Source organism: Cinclus cinclus, chromosome 18 (genome assembly GCF_963662255.1).
Source record: "Cinclus cinclus chromosome 18, bCinCin1.1, whole genome shotgun sequence".
NCBI classification, from domain to species: domain Eukaryota; kingdom Metazoa; phylum Chordata; class Aves; order Passeriformes; family Cinclidae; genus Cinclus; species Cinclus cinclus.
Window position 1 is genome coordinate 7536987 of NC_085063.1, and position 19358 is coordinate 7556344.

The following is a 19358-nucleotide window of genomic DNA, read 5'->3' on the forward strand; positions in this document are numbered from 1 at the left end:
CACCCTCTTCCCCAGCAGCACCGGCGGCGGCCGAGCACAGAGCCCTGCAGCTCTGTCCCTGGGGACAAATGCCAGCTGCCAGACTCTTCTCTGGAGACCCAGGAGCAGCCTGCAAGGCACCAGCACTGACTGCTCCCACTCCAGCAGCGGGCAGTCCGGGACGCCTCTTGTCACAGATGTGACTCACGCTGGACAGGAGCGCTCCAGCTGCAGGGCACGGCATGCAGCAGGGACAGGGATGTTCTGCACTGACCGGGCAGCCCCACGCTGCTAGTGTGGACTTTCCTCCTACTCTTCCCTGAAGGATGCTGGCTGCCCGTCCAGCAGCTCCTGCTCATGCAGCCTCCTAGAGTGCCATGGCGAAGGGTCTGCAGGGCTTCTTGTGGACCATGCTGCTGCTGTTCTGCGCCATCCAGGAGCTGGGGTCCTGGGCCATGCACACGGCGGTGGAGGGCCCTGGCCTGGGGGAGCCCGGGGACCCTGCACTGCTGTCCACCGGGAGAGTGAAGCGTGGCTGGGTCTGGAATCAGTTCTTTGTGGTGGAGGAGTACACGGGCACGGAGCCGCTGTACGTGGGGAAGGTGAGCTGACCTGATGTCTCCATGGGGCTGACAGAGCCAGGGGCAGGATGGACATGCTGGCGATGCTGAGCACAGAGAGGGCCCATGTGAAGGTTTTTCATGGGGGCCTGGCTAAATATTCTGTGGGCTGCAGTGGCAGGAGCCTGGTGCCTGCTGGGGGTGGTGAGGTTAATGTTCTCCCAGAGATGAGAACAGGACACACCAAGATTTACATCTGTGTTCCTACAATTGTGTGCTGGGTTCTTGTGATGTCTGGTGGCCAGTGCAAGAAGCCCTGTCTCTGTGGGAGGTGTGACAGGGGACAGTGCCTTGCTGGGCAGGACTGGGTCTGCTGGTGGGAGCTCGCCACACTTCCCTGATGTGCGACCTCCTGGGAAGGCTGGACATGGACCTCTGCTCCCTCCACTTCTGGTGTCCTGAGGCTGAAGGAGCATTTCACCTTGGGGTTGCTGGGCTTCATCCTTTTCTGGGAGTTTCGGAGAAGCAGCTGCCCCACGTATCAGGCAGATGTGTTTGTATGTGGGTGAAGTCAGTGCTAGCTGTTGGGACCAGTCAGAGGAACACACTACAGTCCACATAGAGCTGGAGGCATGGGCTCATCCCGAAGGAAAATGCCCAAGAGCTTGTACAACAGGGCAGTCTGATGGCCTCAGACGTCTGGGCATGAGTCTGGAGGAGCTTGAAAATGGGTTTCTTGGCTGGGGGCCAGCAGGGATTTCAGTGGTGATTTGTGTCCATTTCAGCAGACACTCAAAGCCGCGCTCCTCCGCCGCCCTCGGAGCAGGCACAGCTAATTCATGGCTCCCCTGGGAGCAGCAGAGGCACCAGGCCCTGTCACAGGCCTGGCAATGCCTCAGCTCCAGCTGAACCAAAACCTACAACTCACCCTTTTACAGCCCCTTTCCACATCACCCACCCCATCACCCGCTTGGCTCACAGTAGCAGCCGGCTGCACTGAGATCACTGCCTGTGGATCCCCAGGGCTGAAAGCCAGGAGGGCCAGGCTTGTTCTGGTGCTGGGAGAGGATGGAGTGCTCACCTGGGACACTGTTTGTCCCCAGCAATGTGCCAGCCCTCTTAGCACAGAGGGTCCGGAGCCTTCCTGCACTGGGGGACCCTGCAGGGTAGCTGGGGCTTGCCCTCTGTGGATGCCTCTCACACACCTACATGTGCTTTCTGAAGGGCCAATACCATTTCCATAAAATCTGGGTTCTCTAGCTAATCCTTCTTCTGAACTGTAATTTCCCCTGAGGCTGCTGTCAGTTTGATGTGGATTTCTTTGGGTTTTTTAAATAGAATTATGGGGTCAGCACTAGTTACAAACTTCTGCATGTGGACAGATCTATTTTAGATAGAGGAGAGGATTAAAGGGAAAAAAGCAGATTTAATTAAGTTGCTAATATTTAAAGAAAATTGATGAACTCGGGCTTTATGAGTTGGAGCAAACAGAGTGCACCTTTATTATGGGCTAGTTTTTATTTGATTTTCTTTCTTTTCTAGCCCCGGAGTAATTTTTTATTTGTGTATCTGTGCTTTCTGTTTAATTGCTTTTAATAAGGAATGCGCACCTCTGTTCATATTTAATTTTGATTTAATTATTAGTATGTAATTAATGGCTTTGTAAGAATTCTGGTTGTAGTCTTTTAGGACAAGGAAACAATTTTCCTGTTTAACAGATGGGACAGATCAGCCTATTGTCCACCCTCTGGCTGTCCCAGTTCTGCAGACACTGCTGTCCTTGCTTGGGGCTGAGCTGCAGGCAGGGCTGGGTGGTCCCTCTGCTCTTGGGGCCCAGCATGTGCCAGAGCTGTGTAACTTCAGTCTCCTGCCATGCCCAGGGGCTGAGGGAGCCCTGAGGCTTCGTGAGAGCACGGCGCTCCCCAAGCCTGCCTGCTGTAACAGAGAGGAGAGAAGATCCCTCAGATGTGGTCCAGGTCTGTGGCATCTCCCCTTGCGTTTCTGTAGTCTACGATCCAGCCCTCCCCCATTAGTTGTTGTTTAGCCAAGCAGCACAGATTTAGCTCTTTTAATCTTCCCCTGTAAATCAATCTCTGCAGCCCCTTGAGCCCAAGCTCCATTTTTCTTCCTAGCATTCCAGTATGCAGGGATGCTGCTGTCTGCTCCGAGCAGTCAGCAATGAGCAAATATGTGAAGAGGTTGTACTGAGAGCTCAATGTGGTGCTGGATGCTTTATCTCTAGCCTAATTATTAATCATGAGCCCGGTGTTCAGCAGAAAAATGCAGACTTCTGCTACCTGCGCTGTACAGACCTGGTGCTCCTTCTTCGTTCTGAAAAGCTCACAGAGTAGCAGTGAGAACTGGGGAGAGGATGATAAAGTGAAGAGGGCAGCAAGCTTTCCACCAGCCAGTGGGGAGGGTTGGGACTGGATGGCCAAGCTGGGATGACCAGCCCCACAGACCAGGGCAGGATACTCAGGTGGCCAGGGCAGGGTGACCACCCCATAGGTACATTGGCAGCCAAAGCCATCACGGTGGTCCCAGATTCTGCTGGGCTCACAGCCCTATTTCTGAGCTGAGTGAAGGTCTCCTTCCAGGCAAGCCTTGAGAGATGTGTCACCACGGGCAGTAATTTGTGAATGTTGTGCAAAATGCATTGAATTGCCTAATGTGTGGGCCCCTCACTTGTGAAATAAATATATAAACTGTATCTAACAAGACAAATATAATGAAGGCATCGTAAAAAAAGAGGCAGCTCTGGTATAAATTCTTGCTGGTAGAGCTGTATGTCTGAAAGGTGGATTATAGAACTGCAGTTTGGAAGATTGAATGGCCCATAAACATTTTCATATTTCATTAGCCGATTAATGGGCGGCTTTTTTCTTTTTTTTTTGGAGGGGGGACATGACTTTGCTGATTCTAAGCAGAAATTGTAGGAAACAAATGAAAGCAGCTGATGAAACCTTTCCGGGGGCCTGTCCCATTATAGATTGTCCCAATTAATGCCCATGCTGCTCTCTGTCAAGATGCATTCTGCCTGTCCAGTTACTGTTAATAGATTTCTCATAAGTGGCTGGATTGTAAAAACCTCATAACTCAGTTTAATGCCACCAATAAAATTATCTCTGGACGTCTGGCCTGGATTCCAGTCAGCTCTTGGTCTGTGGGGAGCTGCTGTTTACCCTTTCTTTTCCTAATTCCAAACATTGTCTTAATTAAAAAATGAAGCGGCAGAGATTGCCTGTGAAGGCATCTTCCTCTGGGTCTGTCTTTGGTCCTGAACATGAGCCAATTTGTCACACTCTTTTGCAGATTTTGTCCAGGTGGGGCTCTGGTCATGATGATGGGATGTTGTGACCCCTGTTACCCTGCAATGTAAACCCAGCATAGGGGTGCAGCAAGTGTGTGAGCTCTTCAGCAGGGAGACTTGGCAGCACCAGCTGCCCAGATCATGGAGGGTGGCTGTGGCTGAGGCAGAGTGGGTGGATGAGGATGGACTTTGGGTAATTGGTTGTGTAGAAGGGAAGGGATGCTGATGGTGAGGTACCTGTGCAGGTTGGGAGAGGTGATCCCATGCTGCCAGAGTCCTGGGTCCTTGCCCTTAGGGAAGCCTCTTTCGTTAGAGTGCAGTTGAGTTGTCCTTTGCTTTTCCATCATCTCAGAACCCCTTAAAGGGGTTTGTTCCTTGGTTTGCAGTGGGGGCACTGGCAAAATCTATAATCTGTAAAGGCAAGCCTGAAATTCCAGTTTATTGGGCCTTCCTTTGTGCACAGGTGTTGTCTGGTGGTGCTCTCTTGTCACTGTCCAGTCCAACAAGAACAGAGTAGGCAGAGAAGCATCACACAGGGACCATGGGCATCTTGTGTAGGTGGCTGGGGTTGGGTACAAGTACGGCTCCAGCCTGCTCCCACCCTCTCCGTCTTTCCCTGGCAGATCCACTCGGACTCAGATGAGGGAGATGGCTCCATCAAGTACACCATCTCCGGGGAGGGCGCAGGGACCATCTTCCTCATCGATGAGATCACAGGTGACATCCACGCCACCGAGCGCCTGGACCGGGAGCAGAAAACTTTCTACACGCTGCGGGCTCAGGCCCGGGACCGGCAGACGGATCAGCTGCTGGAGCCCGAGTCAGAGTTCATCATCAAGGTACAGGACATCAATGACAGCGAGCCACGCTTCCTGGAGGGACCCTACATCGGCAGCGTGGCGGAGCTGTCCCCCATCGGTACGTCTGCTGCAGGGCACGCTGTGGGTTGGGAAACCTGCACCTCTCTCCTGTCAAACCTTGAGCTTGCTGTACCCCACAAAAACCACTTGCAAATCCCAGGGATTCCAGAGCTAGGGAGCCAAAAGGGAAAAATAAATAAGGTGGCTTAAGAAAAACAAGTGGATAAATCCTCTGAGCTGATTGCCAGCCTTTGGCTGAGCGCTCAGTCTCAGCCCTAAGCCGTGCTCTGGGGACGGGTCGTGGTGGTGCCAGCTGCCTGCTGTGCATTGAGTCTGGCTTTGCACAGCCCCCTCCCTCCTAAATGCTGGGGGGTTGGACTAAACCCTCACAAACCAAGGGGCTCATGTCTGCCTGTGTTTCAGATTGGTCTGGGTGATGCTTTTCCCCTAGCTCAGGCCATCTTCTGTGTGCTGATTTACTGCTCTTCTGATCCCCAGGGCAGCCCAGACATCATCCCTTTGTGTGTCCCCATGCAGAACTGCCAAGCCCTTCTCAGCTGGATCTGTCCTTCTCTGAGGAGCCAGGACTTGTTGGCTGAGACTGTGGAGTTCATGTCCCTGTGACTGAAGTGTGGCTTCCCTGTGTTAGCCTTAACTGCCCACCCCCTTGGCACCAGGCCCCTATTAAGTGTGTTGGTGATCAACCTCACTGAATCTCTAAGGGCCAGGCTGGGGTGGTGAGGCTGCATGAGTCCATCCCTCTGGGCTGGCAGAGCAGGACTTTGTGCTTACCCAAGGTCCAGGAAGGGTGCAGAGAGGTGATGTGTGAGCTGCAGCACTCACTCACTACTGAGCACTCACCATACTGCTGAGCACAGCTGGAGTCTGGGGAAATGAATGGCTGGTGCTGCACTGCCCAGAGCCACGCCGTTCCCTGCCCTCACCGTTCCCTGCCCACGCCGTTCCCTGCCCACGTCGCTCCCTGTCCTCACCATTCCCTGCCCACGCCGTTCCCTGCCCACGTCGTTCCCTGTCCTCACCATTCCCTGCCCACACCGTTCCCTGCCCATGCTGTTCCCTGTCCATGCTGTTCCCTGTCCACGCCGGGATCTCTGCTACCCCTGTAGCAGGCTGTGTGTGTCAGCATGGGCTGCAAGCAGGAACTGTAAATCACAGTTCCCAAAGGCTGTATCCAGGCTGTATCCTTGTGAAAGGCTGACACTGAAGATCAGGCAGGACCCCAACACTGTCAGCACAGGGGCAGTAACAGTGCCAGGACTGCAGAGAGCCCCCAGGGCAGGAGAAGCAGCTGAGCTACCCCAGGCAGATGAACCAGCAGGTCCTGCTGTGCTGCTGCAGGAAGGTCTGGCTGCAGAGGCATCCTGGCAGCAGAGCACAGGGAATGGTGCTCAGGTCTGCGCTGCCTCAGGACAGAGCTGCACCTCTCCATGGTTCATGTGCAGCATATTGCAAGGCTGGTACGTGGCCTCCAGCAGGTACAGATGTGCAGGAATTGCCTGCACCAGAGGAGCTGTTGCTGCCTGGATTCTGTTGATGTATGGAGAACAAGCTCTCCTGAGGCATCCCAAGCTCTCCTTCTGCTTCCAGGTACCTGTGCAAATCCTTCCCTCAGTCAGAGTGACCCCTTGAACTATAGCTGGGTGCTCCTGGAGAAATGAAAGAGAGCGTGTGGGCACCAAAGCAAGAGGCATCCTGTTCCCAAAGGGAAGAAAGAAATTAAATTAATCTAATTTGCTTGAACAACATTTTAAAAAGCAAGGAATTCTCAACTCTGGGTATTAGACAAGGATCCCAGTTCTTTGAAAATCACTAACAATTATGGAGCTGCCTGATCAGACTGATGTGAACAAGACATATCAAAGGAGACAGTTTCTATGCGAAATTGGAGATCAGAGGGAGAAAGAAACACGGTTTCACAACATGAAAGAAGGCGATTCCTGCAAATTAAAATACTCGGAAGTTAAAAGTAAGGAGAAGTGCTGTGAACGGCGTGGGCTGCATTTCCCAGCTGTGTGCTTAGAGAGGGGAGCTGGAGCCCGTTCTGCTTTCCAGGCTGCCTGCCTGCCACAGCCTCAGAGCCTTCTGCAGTCTGGCCATCCTGGGGAGTGTACAGGCTCCTCCAGAGCAGCCTCACCATGGAGATAGCCCAGGGAGGGCCTCTCACATCATCTTCCCATGCTGCTGCTGCTGCCCGGGCCCCAGCAGTGTGAGTGCAGAGTTGGAGGGACCCACATGCTGCTGCTGCGAGTCCCCAGCTCCCTCCTATCTCTCCCTCGGCTTACCAGGGCTTTGCCCAGGAACAAGCAGCACGAAGGACCAGATGGACACATCCTGTAAAAGAATAAACAGGCAAGGCTGGCAAGGAGCTTTCTGCTCAACCCTCTGAGGTCCAGCAGCTGGAAGGTAGATGGGGCTGGTCATGGACCTGGTGTGAGAAGTTCAGCTCCAGATGCTGTAGAAAGGGCTGAGGGTGAAGGATATGGAAAGCTGCTGGGCCAGGGAGGTGAAGTTCAGGATATTTTTGTGAGAAGTGACCTGCCAGGCCCTTTTTGTGTGGGAGTGCTCCTTTTGCGGCATCAAGGCTGAGTGGAGCTGTGATCATGGCTTTGTTGTGGTTGGTATTGATAGTGATGTTTACTTTCTCTGAGCTGGACAGAGCATCTCCCCTAGACCTGTGAGGCATTTTCATGAGAGTGAATGGGGAATGTGCCTTGCTGCTATCCTGAGTGTGGATGGAGGTAATCCCAGCTTGGTGCTGGCCAAGCAGGAGAACTTAGGTTGGCTATTAGTGGATCAAGATCAAAGCCTGGGAACCTGCTGGTGGCCATGCCTGCTCTCAGCAGCATTTGGATTCAGCTGTGCTCTGCTGGGGAAGGGGCTGGGATAGGGCCACTCCAAGGGCACGGCTGCTCTCCAGCTTGGAGCTGTAGGGAGGTGGTCATTCCCTGTCTCTGCCGTTCTGAAGTATTTGCTCTGCATCCCAGCCTGAAAAGTTAAGGGTGACCCCTTCTTCCTGCTCTCATGGTCTTGCATTTCCAGACCTCGCTGGGGTTTGTGCTTGGGTGGTTTTTGTTCTCACTCAAGGCAGCTCTCAGCTGCACTCTCCATTCCCTGCCAAAAGCAGTCCCAGCTCCCAGAGGTGGGTGCCTTCCTGGGGCGTGAGGAGGAATAAACCAAACACAGTCAGATCCGCTCTGTGACAGCAGGAGCAGATCAAAGGACATTATTTGCATAATGAAGGAGTACTAATTGGGAGGGAAAGTCATTTGATTTCCTAGTGTCTAAGAGCAAATAACAAACGAGAGAATGGCACAAACTCAGAGTAACTGGGAGTGCTTTGCAGCACAGCTGCCCCTTGCTCTGCAGGGCCAGGGCAGTGTGTTTGAGTAGACATTGTAGGTGCTGCCTGAGACTGTGAGGCTGAGGGTGGTCTAAAAGCCTCTTTGTTCCAGGACCTTGCCTTGGCAGAGTGCATTCTTAGGAAGGAGGAACAGCACACAGAGAATATGTGATGCTTCTCTTAATATTCTCCCAGCCAGCATCTGTTTTCAGCTTGAAAATTTATTTGGCTGTGGGTGGTTTCTGGGGGTTTAGTATCTGTCTTCCCTGAACTCATCCAGACTCATTGTAAACCTCTGCAAAGGGAAAAGAAAAAGGATTGCCGTTGTTTACTGATGGATGAAAAGTGGCAGATGCAAGATGATCATGAGGATAAGGTTGGAGTGTGGGATTTGTGAAGAGCAGAGGTGGTGCCTGGAGCTAACCCCAGCCTGTGAGCCAGGCTGGAGAAGTCATTGTTTTCTACACAGGGATATCCTGCACTTGGAAGAAGCACATCCAAAATGGAAGCTGACCCAACAGCTTTATCTGGCCTCCCTTGGCACAGCAGAACCAGCTGCAAAACCAGCAACTGGCTTTTCTGGAGAAACCCGACCTGGCCTGGGGCATCAGGAGCAGAAGTGCAGCTGCCCTGGGAGATTTGCTGCCTGCCAGGGAGGGCAGCTGGGGCTGTAGAGGGGTGAGAGGTCCCTGAGGGAGCTGGGCTGGAGGCAGTGCCCTGGAGTCACCCAGGCTGAGGAAGGCAGGGGCTCCTGGGGGGTATTTTCACTGACTCCCCTGTGCCCACGGCCATGCATACTGAGGAGCAGTTTGTGTGCAGGATGGGGCCTGAGCTGCAAATCCTGCTTACAGCTTTACTGCTGTCCTGTCACCTTAGGGAGAGTCTGCTGGTCAAGAGCTTGCAGTCTTCCCTGTGCTGGCACCCAAGGTTCAACCTCTGTGGATATCCCAGTGTGGATCTCTCCAAAACATCAGAGTTGAGCAGAATCCTTTACCAAAGGGAGAAACCTGCAGCTGCAGAAGAATGTAGGATGGTACCCTGCCAACTGCCTTGGAACTGCAGGAGCTTCACCTTGTTACAGGAGGTGCTAAAATTAGCTGTATTTTGGACTCCTTTCCTGATCTCCCTGGGGTCTGCTTAACAGCTGTCTGCTGCACTCAGGCATGAGCCCAAATCCAGCACACAGTGCCTCCTGTTAGACAACTCTGTTGGTTGCACAGGGTGGGTGCCCAGAGCTCACCTGTGGGGTCCTTGGGGAGCAGGCAGGCCCTGGAGTGAGGAACATGCCAGGAAAGGCATATGCTTTCATTAGAACATCATTCCTCCCTTGGTGCATTTCTCTCATTTCTCTGTGTAGCACCATGTCCAGATTAGAGGCGATTTGGCTGTACAGACAGAAACTTGGGGTCAAGCCCTGACTCCAGCACAAAGCTGGCTGAATGCAGAAGTGATTATTGTGAGGAGAAATTGTTTAATCTCCATGCTGGAAGCAGAGAAAAATACTTTGTTTACCATGCAGCCAGAACACTTGCAGGCAATCTGATTTCCACCCCCCCACCCTTGCTTAGAAATTGCCTAAGTCACTTGTGTGAATCTGGAAGCTGCTGGAACAGCAAGTGGCTGAGAACTGGGGCTTGCCCTGTCTGTTTGTCCCTAGTGGCATGAGTCCTTCTCCTTCTGGGTCATGGGACAGACTCCAAACATTGCCCTGCCCAAGTGAGGACCTCATCCAGGCTGCCTTTGGCAGCTCCTCAGGGAATCTGAGCTTCTCCATGGAATGCTTTGGTTTGCTCCCCACAGCACCACGTTTACCTGCTTCATGCCAGGGGCTGGAGTGTTTTGTGCAGTGGCTTTCTCTGGCCAGACACCCCAAAAGAAGTTTCACAGTAGCACATTTGAGCAATTGCACCCCACCAGGTTACTGCCCTCGGGCTTGTCCTGCGGGGTGAGAGGGCTGTGCAGTAAATCTCCTCTGGGCCTGGCTTTCTACCAAGTTAGGATGTTCACAAGATTGCAAGAAACTCACTTCTGCTCCAGTAATTTTTAAGCTACTCTAGTTCATTTTTTTCCCTGCTGTCCTGCCTGAATATGTCTGGGGTGCATCAGCCACTGCAGGTGTTCGGGGCCAGAAAAAAGCTGTAAATTGCATTGTTTATAAAATCACACCTGTCTCCTGCCCCATGGCACCCAGGCACCTGGGATGGGAGTGCTGCACACTGGCATCAGGCCAGGGAATGTGGCTTTGCATGACAAAGCACTCCTTACAGGGTCCCTGACGTTCTGCAGGGCTAAAGTGCCTGAGTGCTGTCCTGGAGCTGGCCAGATCCAGACAGAAAGGGCTCTCAGCATGGCCAGAAAGTGTTCCTGGTCTCTGCCTGAGCTGAAGGTGGAAACTGAGCCCCAGAGCTGGTCTGGAGAGCATCTGGAGGCTCCTGATTCCACCACAGAAGGCTGACTGCTGCAATAAGAAGGGAGAGTCAAATTTAGCAAGTGTTGGTTTTTCCTGCTGCTCATTTGACTCTTTGCATGCCCAGAGCCTGGCTGTACTCCTGTCCCTGGGGAGGTGACAGGTCCCAGACACTTGCTTGTGGATTCAGTGCAGGGCCTCTCTGCTCAGGGATGTGTTTGGAGTTTGCCTGTCAACATTTCTTTTAGCTAAACATGTTTGGAGTGAGTGGCATAGCAAGTGGTCTGGAGCTATCAGCCTTCTTCATGCAGGGACTGGCCCCAGAGTCTCCTGGTCATGGGGGAAGGCAGTCATGGATGCCAGGACAGGTCTGCAGTGGCATTCCAAAGGTGCCCTCCGGAGCCCCATCCATCCCATCCAGGGCACTGGGCTGAGCTGCTGTGTCCTTCCAGCCCCGGGGACACTCAATGTAGCAGGATGGCTGTGGGGGCTGAGCTCTGCACTCAGGGGCAGGGACCCTGCAGATACACAGCTCCTGCATCCTGCAGCTCCCAGGGCATGGTGGGCACCTCTCGGTGTGGGCAGCTCCTCCCTGCCCTGCTAACCTCGCTCACAGCAGAGAGGGGATGCTGCTGGCAGAGCTGAGGGCTGGCTGCTGTCCCTGGCAGGTCTCCAGGATGGCTCAGGGTGTGGAATGGGGACAGCCCAAGCAGGGCCCGTGGGGACAGAGGATGGCTGGCAGCCAGAGTCAGCTAGGCTGAGAGAAGTATTGCTGTGGAAGTGAGGGTATTGCTCCCCCTTTCTTCTGTAGGAAATCAGGGTTTGTTTGATCCGCTGTGCCAGATCTCACATTTGCAGAGGGAGAATAAGAGACGGATTCTGACCTGTTGATTTTTATGTAAAATTGTTGGTTTCCTCTGATCTGTGGAGTGAGCTTGTCAGGGGAGGAACCAAGGTCTTATCTCATTTTACATGTCTAATTATCTCTCTGGATACAGGCTCAGGCTTCTTGGTTATGGGAGGTGGGTGATAGAGTACATGATGGATGTTTAGATTTTATTTAGTGTATCTTCTATGGCTAAGGCATGTGACAGAAAACTAAATAAAAGCTGTACATGCTGTACTTGCTGTGGGCAGTGCTGTGCTTGGAGAGCAGGGACTAATATTGGAGCAGGGTGGGAGCCAGGGAAAGCTTGTCTCCGCAAGAAGGAGGGAACCAGGTTAAGCTGAAATTGAATACCATTGCTCTTCACATGGAAAGAGAGTGGGAGGGAGGGGGTGGGAAAGGATAAGTGGAGGTTAAGGGATAATGCTGGAAAGTTGAACTAGTAAATTCCTGGTACCCTTTAGGTGACCTTGAGCAGATAGCTTCGCAGACAAGAAGTCAAGGCACAAAGTGGGGTCAGTGTTCCCTACCTGGCTGATGTTGCTGTTTTGTTAATGGCATGCTGTGAGGGCAGGTGGGGAAGGGCAGAGCCTTCATCACCTCTGGCATTGCTGTCTGCAGCCCAAGGGCACTGTGTCCCAGCTCTGCCTCTGAGTGAAGGTGCTTTACTGCAATGCTCCTCGTGCTTCTTGCTTTCCTTTGCCCTTGCCTCTCAAGAACTGGAGCAACAGGGAATACATCTGTGTCTGACAGGGATGGATTAGGAGGTGAGTTATGCAATTGAGGGGAAGGAGCATGAGATGCAGAGTTTGGTGTAAATGTTTAGTGACCAGCCTGCCTCTAATGATCCCTGGGTTGGGATGACTGCATAAAGATAGCTGGAACAGGAGGTTGTAGTGTGGTCCTTGGGGCACCTGCTCTGTCTGCAAACGTGCAGTCCTGGCACAGGGTATACAGGGCAAGGGCAGGGAAATAACTGATGGGCTTGGGTACCCACGGGTGAGTTTTGAATCTCCTAACCCTCGGCAGGAACGAGTGGCTGTTGGAGCGTGGGATGTTCGTGCAAAGTCAGCAGGCTCTGCCTGTGCTGCAGGTGCAGGAGTGGGTGCCACTGTGGACACCAGGCTCTTAGCTGATTGCTGCCAGAGGCTGTGCAGAGGGAGCCCTCTCTTGTTTCCAGGGCCAGGTACTGCTTTCTGTGATTCTCAAACTTTGGTACCTCCAGCATCCCTAGCAGGCTTCTCTACTCCAGCTGGGAGAAGGATGCTTGGAGACCCTGGTGTCATTTCCCTTCTCTGGGCCCTTTTTTTGCTTTCTGATCAGAAGCTTCCCAAGGGAACATGCCAGGCTGCCCAAGGGAGTGTGCAGTGCTGGTGTGTGGGTGATCTGCCTTGGCTCATACCTGCTTGAAGGAGTTGTGTTATGGCAGGGAGAGGAGGAGGAAATGCAGCAATAGTATTTCTTAAACAGTTGTTTGCGAGGCAGAGAGCCAGTGTTGCCGTGGTGTAAAATCTGGACGTGCCTGGCAGGGATGCACCATAACTTCACTGGAGACAGCAAAGCATAAATAAGTTGACTCAAACTAGCTTGTTGCTGAAGACCGATGAGGGGGATTCTCCTGTTATCAGCAGAGCTGCAGCTCTGAGAAGGCTGCCAAGGAGAATGAAAAGCAACCATGGTAACTGCTCGTTTCCCTCAGTGAGCACCCTTTCCAGGAGATCAGAGTGAACTGGACTGGAGGGAGCATGTGCATCCCAGCTGCTCACAGCAGCACTGCTGTCTATGCCACCTCATCTCCTGCCTGCGTCCAGGCAGGGCTGGTGCAGGAAATCCCTGGCTTGACTGCTTGCTCTGGGCTTGTGGTCTCCTGGCAAAGGAGGAAGAAGGCACCAGGAACTGAAGCTTCTCATGCCCCTCTGGATGGTCTCAGCTCCATATCTGCCTCCTAGGAAAAGAGCCTGCTTGTGACTGACTGGTGCCAGTGCTTGACATCTCTACAGGGATGCACCAAGTGCTAGAGGTGAAACAGGGTAGCCTGTCCTCACAGTGCTTTGGTCACACCACCTCCTTTCTCAAGGTGTCTGCAGGTAGGGGTAGGCTTCCCTTCCTTCTTCCCTTCTGTTGTCTCTGTCAAAGATCTCAAAAGATCTCAGACCCTTTGCTCCTGCCCCCACTCTCATGTCCTGGGCCCTGCTTTTGTTAAATTGAACATGATGTCAAATTAAAGCCATCACAGGGACAGTTGGAGTGAAGTACCCAGTTTAATGAGGCAGCCTTGAAAATCAATAACTTAATTGCAGACATTTGATGGACTTTTATCCAATTTATAGTCCTCCTGCCCTGCTACGTGTAGAGCATGAGGGCCTGGTGCTGTGTTTGGGCAAGTGAAAGCTTTTCCTCTCCCCGGGCTGTTGTCCCTGTGCAGGTCTGTGTGCTGCAGTGTGGATCAAGCTCCAGCTGGGTGGTCCCTCTGTGGTCTGGAGGTGACCATGTCACTCTTGCTGACAGGAAGGGAAGGTGTGAGTATGACATCCCCAGCTCCTTCCCAGGTGGTCCAGTAGAAGGCTACTGGGAGAAAAGCTCCCAGCTGTTCAGACCAGTGATCTCCTGGAGAGCAGGTCCTGCCCCAGGATGGCCCAGGATCCTGTCCCTGCTGCCACTCTGCAGCACACCAGAGGCTTTTGCAGCAGTGTCTGGAGTCCTGGCATTCAGGGTTTGGTGGGGAGGTGATGCTGCCTTTGCACATGGCTGTTCTCTTTTCCCTCATAATTTGCAAGCAATCAGTGTTGGGCCCTGCTCTGAGATCTGTGTTGCTCTTCTAAACTCCTGCCTGTCTGTTTTCCTCCTTGTCCCTGCTGCAGGCACCTCTGTGATGCAGGTGATGGCCTCTGATGCCGACGACCCCACCTATGGGAGCAGTGCCCGGGTAGTCTACAGTGTGCTAGAGGGAGAGCAGCACTTCACTGTGGACAGTAAAACAGGTGAGCAGCACCCAGCTGGGCTGGGCCAGGACACCCAGGCTCTGTGTCCTGGGCATGACTATGAGCCAACAGATCTGTACCTCCCTGCTGGCCATTGATACTGGATATTCCTGGCAGGGTGTTGGAGAGGAAGTTCAGCAGCCCTGCTGAGGCTGCTGCCCGGCTCCATGCCCTGCTTGCAGCAGGCAGGATCTGCAGCTGCCAGCCCAGAGTGCCTGGTCTGCACCTGCACTGGCCAGAGCTCCTCTCTGCCTGGAGCAGGAATGCCCCCACAGGCACATAAAACCTCAGTGTAGAAGGTTTAAATACTACCAAAGGGGCCTTACCAAAGGCTGCATCGTTATCACCAGGGCCTTGATTAAAAGTAACACTTTAAATTAAGGATAGGTTTATAAATGTTCTATTAATATTTAATGAAAGAACAGTAGAAGCTGCTCCATTCCTTAATAACTTATGATAGAGCCTGTTGTAAAATGCCTCTGTAATAAATCCCTGGCAGATGATGCTCTGACATACTGGTTAGAGTAGACCATAACCAGGAGATGTTGGGGTATATATTCTCCTTGCCTCCCAGGAATTTGACTCTCATTACCCTTAATGGGAGCCTCACAAGCTTCCTAAGGAGGGAAGACACTCAAATGCTAATAAGGGATATTTAAGGCACAAAGCATGCAGTAAAGTGCCCATAGTTTAATGAAAATTTGTCAAAGGACAAGCAGGCTGAGGAGCTGCAGCTTGTGTTGGAAAACTGGACAGCAAAGTCCTCCCCACCCTACTGCTGAACCACAGTGGGATGGACTGAGGTCAACCCCTGGGCTGAAGTACCAAGTCTCTGTCAGGCTGATCTGCGTCTGTGCTGACAGATATTTTCTAAGGCTGTTTTTATGTCAGTCAGAGTGAAATTTGTTTGGAGATGCTGGTGTAAGGCGAGTGTAAAGAAGGTCTGTGTGCCTGAGCCTCTGCATCTCAGCCCCTGCACCTCCTGACAATGCTCTGGTGCACATGAGGAAGCTGGTCCCAGCCCTGTCTCTGCCACCAGCCTGGCTGGAGGAACGCTCAGATTTGGGAGTTTGGAAGCTTCTATACACACCTGACATCAGCACTGTGGCATGTGGTGGGAAATGCCTTTGTCTGGACTGAGGCTGGTGCACTGGGGAGAGGGCACAAGCAGTAGGTTGGGGCTGTACCCACCCCTTACTCAGGAGCTGCTGCACCTGGGCTCTCTTGTCTCCCAGATTTGCTTTGTTTTACATTATGTGTATAGGAACAATGGGCTAAACACTGAAAATTCAGGTACACATGAGATCCTGTTGATCTGAGACAGCTTTGTGTGAGTGGAAGTCTGGCTGCTAGAATGGAGAGGGACTACTGGGACCAAACTGCACAAGTCAAGACGTGCAGAGGCTCAGCTTCCTGCCACATTAATGCTCTGTATTAAGGCATAAACTAAAATGTGCCCTGTGGGACTGTGGTGAGAATTAATGTCACTCTGGGAATCCAAGCTTCTTGATTCCTTGACTTTTTTGTGTCTTAATTCTCAAGCTGGCTGTTTCATACACTGGGGGGTTGATTTACTGTTTTACTTGCCTGTGTTTCATAAAGGCAAAATTGCTGACAGCCTGCAGAAGACTCTGGCCCCTCCTGAGCACGTCTGTTTCCAGGATATCTGGCTGCTAACACAGGTGTTGGGGCTGACTCTGGCAGTGTCTGAGCTGCAAATGGCCTGTGGCAGCTGCCTCACCAGCATTGCAGGGCTGCAGCTCTGCCCATCAGCCACTCAGGTTGTGGCTGCAGCCTGTCCTGTGCCCCTCTGTCAGCACTAGCCCCTGTGGATGCAGCAGCGCTGTGGGGGCACACGGTGTCATCATATCCATCCAAGCACACCCCGACCTGCTCCCACTCTTATTCTGTTAGAATAAGTTTTTATGCTGCACAGGGGAATCCAGGTCTGATTGCCCGGGGTGGCCCAGCTTCTGCCCTGAGCATAAGATTTAATTATCCATAGCAGCAGCGTAGCTCTCAGAGCCACCATTGTTATTAATGGCCATAAAAAGAACCATAAAAACCTGGCATGTTACATTTCTTATAATATATGATAATGAAGAACAATTTGATTTCCCTTTTTGGTTTTGACCTCCTTCTCTGCTGTTTCTTGCAGGTCCATGCATGCATGTGCTGCCTTGCACACCACCTCAGCCCTTGACTCCTTCCAGCACAGGCTCTTTCTTCTCTCCTTGTCCTGTGCTCTTTTCACACCCTCCTTCATAGCATAAGTGTGGCATGTACAAAAGTGGTTTCCATGCTTGAGTACAGAGCATGGACCATGCAAAGCTGACTTTGTCTCCTGTTCTTGGAAGTTACCAGCTGTAGTGTTTGGCTGGGATTTTGTATTGAATGGATCTTTCACAGGCAGACCCAAACCGTCTGGATGCTGTGCTATGCCAAGTCCTGCCACCCAGTAATCCCTGAATGCCTGTAGCATCTGGGGTCTTTTTGGAGGGAGACAAGTATCTAAATGGCTCCACTGGAACAGTGGGAGCAGCAGTATGGCATTTATGCTGCAGGAAGATTCCAGAATTGAATGATGGTGAAGAGAAAGCATAGCTGATGCACATGAGTTTTTTCTTTCTTTCATATATACCAGCCAGTCTCATGCTTTGATATTAGTTTCACAGACTGAAACTTGTGTACCAGATCAGGCTCAAGAACTTCACCTGTGTGTGCTGAAGATCTAGGCTGGCTTTTCTTTTCGTGTGAGTGGGAAGTTTTGTATGCATAAGCTTTTGAGGCAAGGTTTTCTTGCCGACTGTAAGAATATCCCCGTGGCTTGTTGCAAGAGCCTGCAGGCATTAAGCTTTGTAAGCTTTGTGCTGCCTTCCTCATTCAGACAGGGTGCAGCCAATCTTTGCTCCTTGCAGCACGTGAGCAGCAGTGCCTGTGCTGTGGCTGCCCTGATCTGCTGAGGAGGCTGTGCTCTCACACAGCTCTGCCCTGCTGTTCCAGTGGCAAGCAGCCTCTCCTGCTGCTGTGGTGGGTGTTGGCTCTGGGTGAGAGCACTAATCTGACAGCAGAGTCCCCCTCTCTGCTGCTGGGCCACGAGCCCAGCTCTGCCCAGAGTTACACAGAGTTACTGGGAGGTGTAGTGGCAGCTCCTGTTCCAGCTCCAGGAATCTCATCCTCACCAAGATATTTCAAGCTTATTCTTTTCCAATACAGGGATGTGCACCTGAGTGTGGGCACTCTCGGTGTAAACATGAGAAGATAAATCTCTGCATTTAAATCCACAGGCTGTGCTTTCATGCTGCTTTATATCACCCTGAATTCTCTGTACCACTGCAGATTATTCACCTTTATAGGGGCAAATCTCTCTTTTGGCAGGCAGCTGTGTCTGCCTGGTCATGTCTGTTCCTGTGTCCTTTGCAGTGCCCTTTCTTATCCCTGGGCAGTGTGGCTGGAGACTCACTGCTGCCTGTGATCCCTTGCACACAGCCTTCCTTGGGAGGGAGCCTGAAACTGCTCAACACCCCACAACCTGGTGCCCCTGTTTCCAGCAGTCTTGTTCATCCCTTTGTAGGGATATTGAGTGCTATAGAACAACCAGAGCGTGTAACACCATTGATTTCATAATGTTTTGTGCTTTCCTTAAAAGCCAGCTTGTCAGTTTGGGGCTGTGCATGGGAACCTGGCTTTTTCCCGTAAGCAAAAGGTTGCTCTTCAAATCTGTCACTCTGCTGAATGCAGGGAAAAGACAGAAGAACTCAGAAGGTATTTGAAATGCAGTCTGGCGTTTGTGATGACTTAAACCAGCTCCTGAGTTCTAGAGCCTGTGTCCTGATTTAAAGACTGAGTCGGTAAGGGCTTGGAGCTTTTCATGGCAGGGAGAATGGAGATACTGGCATGCTGGGATGAAGCTGATGGTTGTTTGTGTGCAGTCCTTGGCTGTTTCATCCCTGCCTGCCAGCCTTGCTGTGTCTGGAGACAGACCTGCCCTGCTTCTGGGGCAGTAAGGCTGGACTGGGAGAGGAGCTGTGTCTGGGAGCCTGCTGCACACTGAGCCGGGCTGATGAGCTGATGATCTGTGTGATGTGGTGGTGGGAGGCAGAACACCTTTCTCTGCTACTCTTGCCAGCTTGTTAAAAATGCTACTTGAAACACAGGGTTATCAGTAGGTGTGTGTTCCCTTGTGCCCAGGGGGTCATGCAGGTCTGTGCCCCATCCCTGTCCCTTATCCACCAGAGCTGGTCACAGGCACCAGGGAGTCTGAGTGTAAGGCACACGAGTCTGCAGAGAAGTTATATTTATTTAAGAGGATTCCTCTTGTTAGTGAGATTGAACATTAACAGCCCTTTTCTGAGACTGGTGCAGGAACTTCAGCTGATTTGGGACCAAATTGTATGTTTGGTCATCTTGAGGAAATTAGAGTGTATCTACTAATGTGCCAGGGGAATTAATGTTAAGTGATGAGGGACTTAGCTGCTAAAAGAAGGTACAAAGGAAGGGTGAGCATGCTGTCTCTGCACTGACATGGGCAGGGCTGATTGCTGCCTGTAGTAAGCCCTTGTTAGGTGCTCCACGAACCTCCTGACCCTTCGTGCTTCATACTTCACTCAGAGCACCTTTAGCTTCTGCTTCCCAAATTGTGATGAGCTGAAGGACAGGATGGGGGGCTGGAGGGTGTCTGAAGTGCTGGTTCTTGGGGCCAAGACCTCTTCTGCACGGGCTGATCTCCTCCAGGGCGTGTGCTTCCAGCAGGACTCGTGTCTTGGCAGATATATTGGTATTTCTGTGTCCCTGCAGGCAGGTGAGGGCACAGGTGAGGAATCTGCAGTCTGTTTGGCAGCCTTGCCATTCCAGGCATGAGGCAGAGATGGGTTTGATCTAACTGACCTGGCTACTGGCAGAAATTAATCTGTTTTATCCAGCTAAATAGGAGAGGGATAGAGGAGACAGACCCAGATTCTTCCCAGGCATGCACAGTAAAAAGGCCCAAATGGCAGGAAGACAAGGCTTGTCA

At 52.1% G+C, this 19358-nt stretch overlaps 1 protein-coding gene across 1 annotated transcript in view; it reads left to right on the forward strand.

The window, feature by feature from the left end:
* Nucleotides 1-356: 356 nt before the first annotated feature.
* CDH22 (cadherin 22) overlaps nt 357-19358 on the forward strand; it is a 49716-nt gene continuing 30714 nt past the window's right edge. Inside the window, exons 1-3 of the mRNA XM_062505281.1 lie at nt 357-581; nt 4473-4767; nt 14225-14344. Of these exons, the coding sequence (XP_062361265.1) occupies nt 357-581; nt 4473-4767; nt 14225-14344 (640 nt within the window). The remainder of the gene's footprint in view (nt 582-4472; nt 4768-14224; nt 14345-19358) is intronic.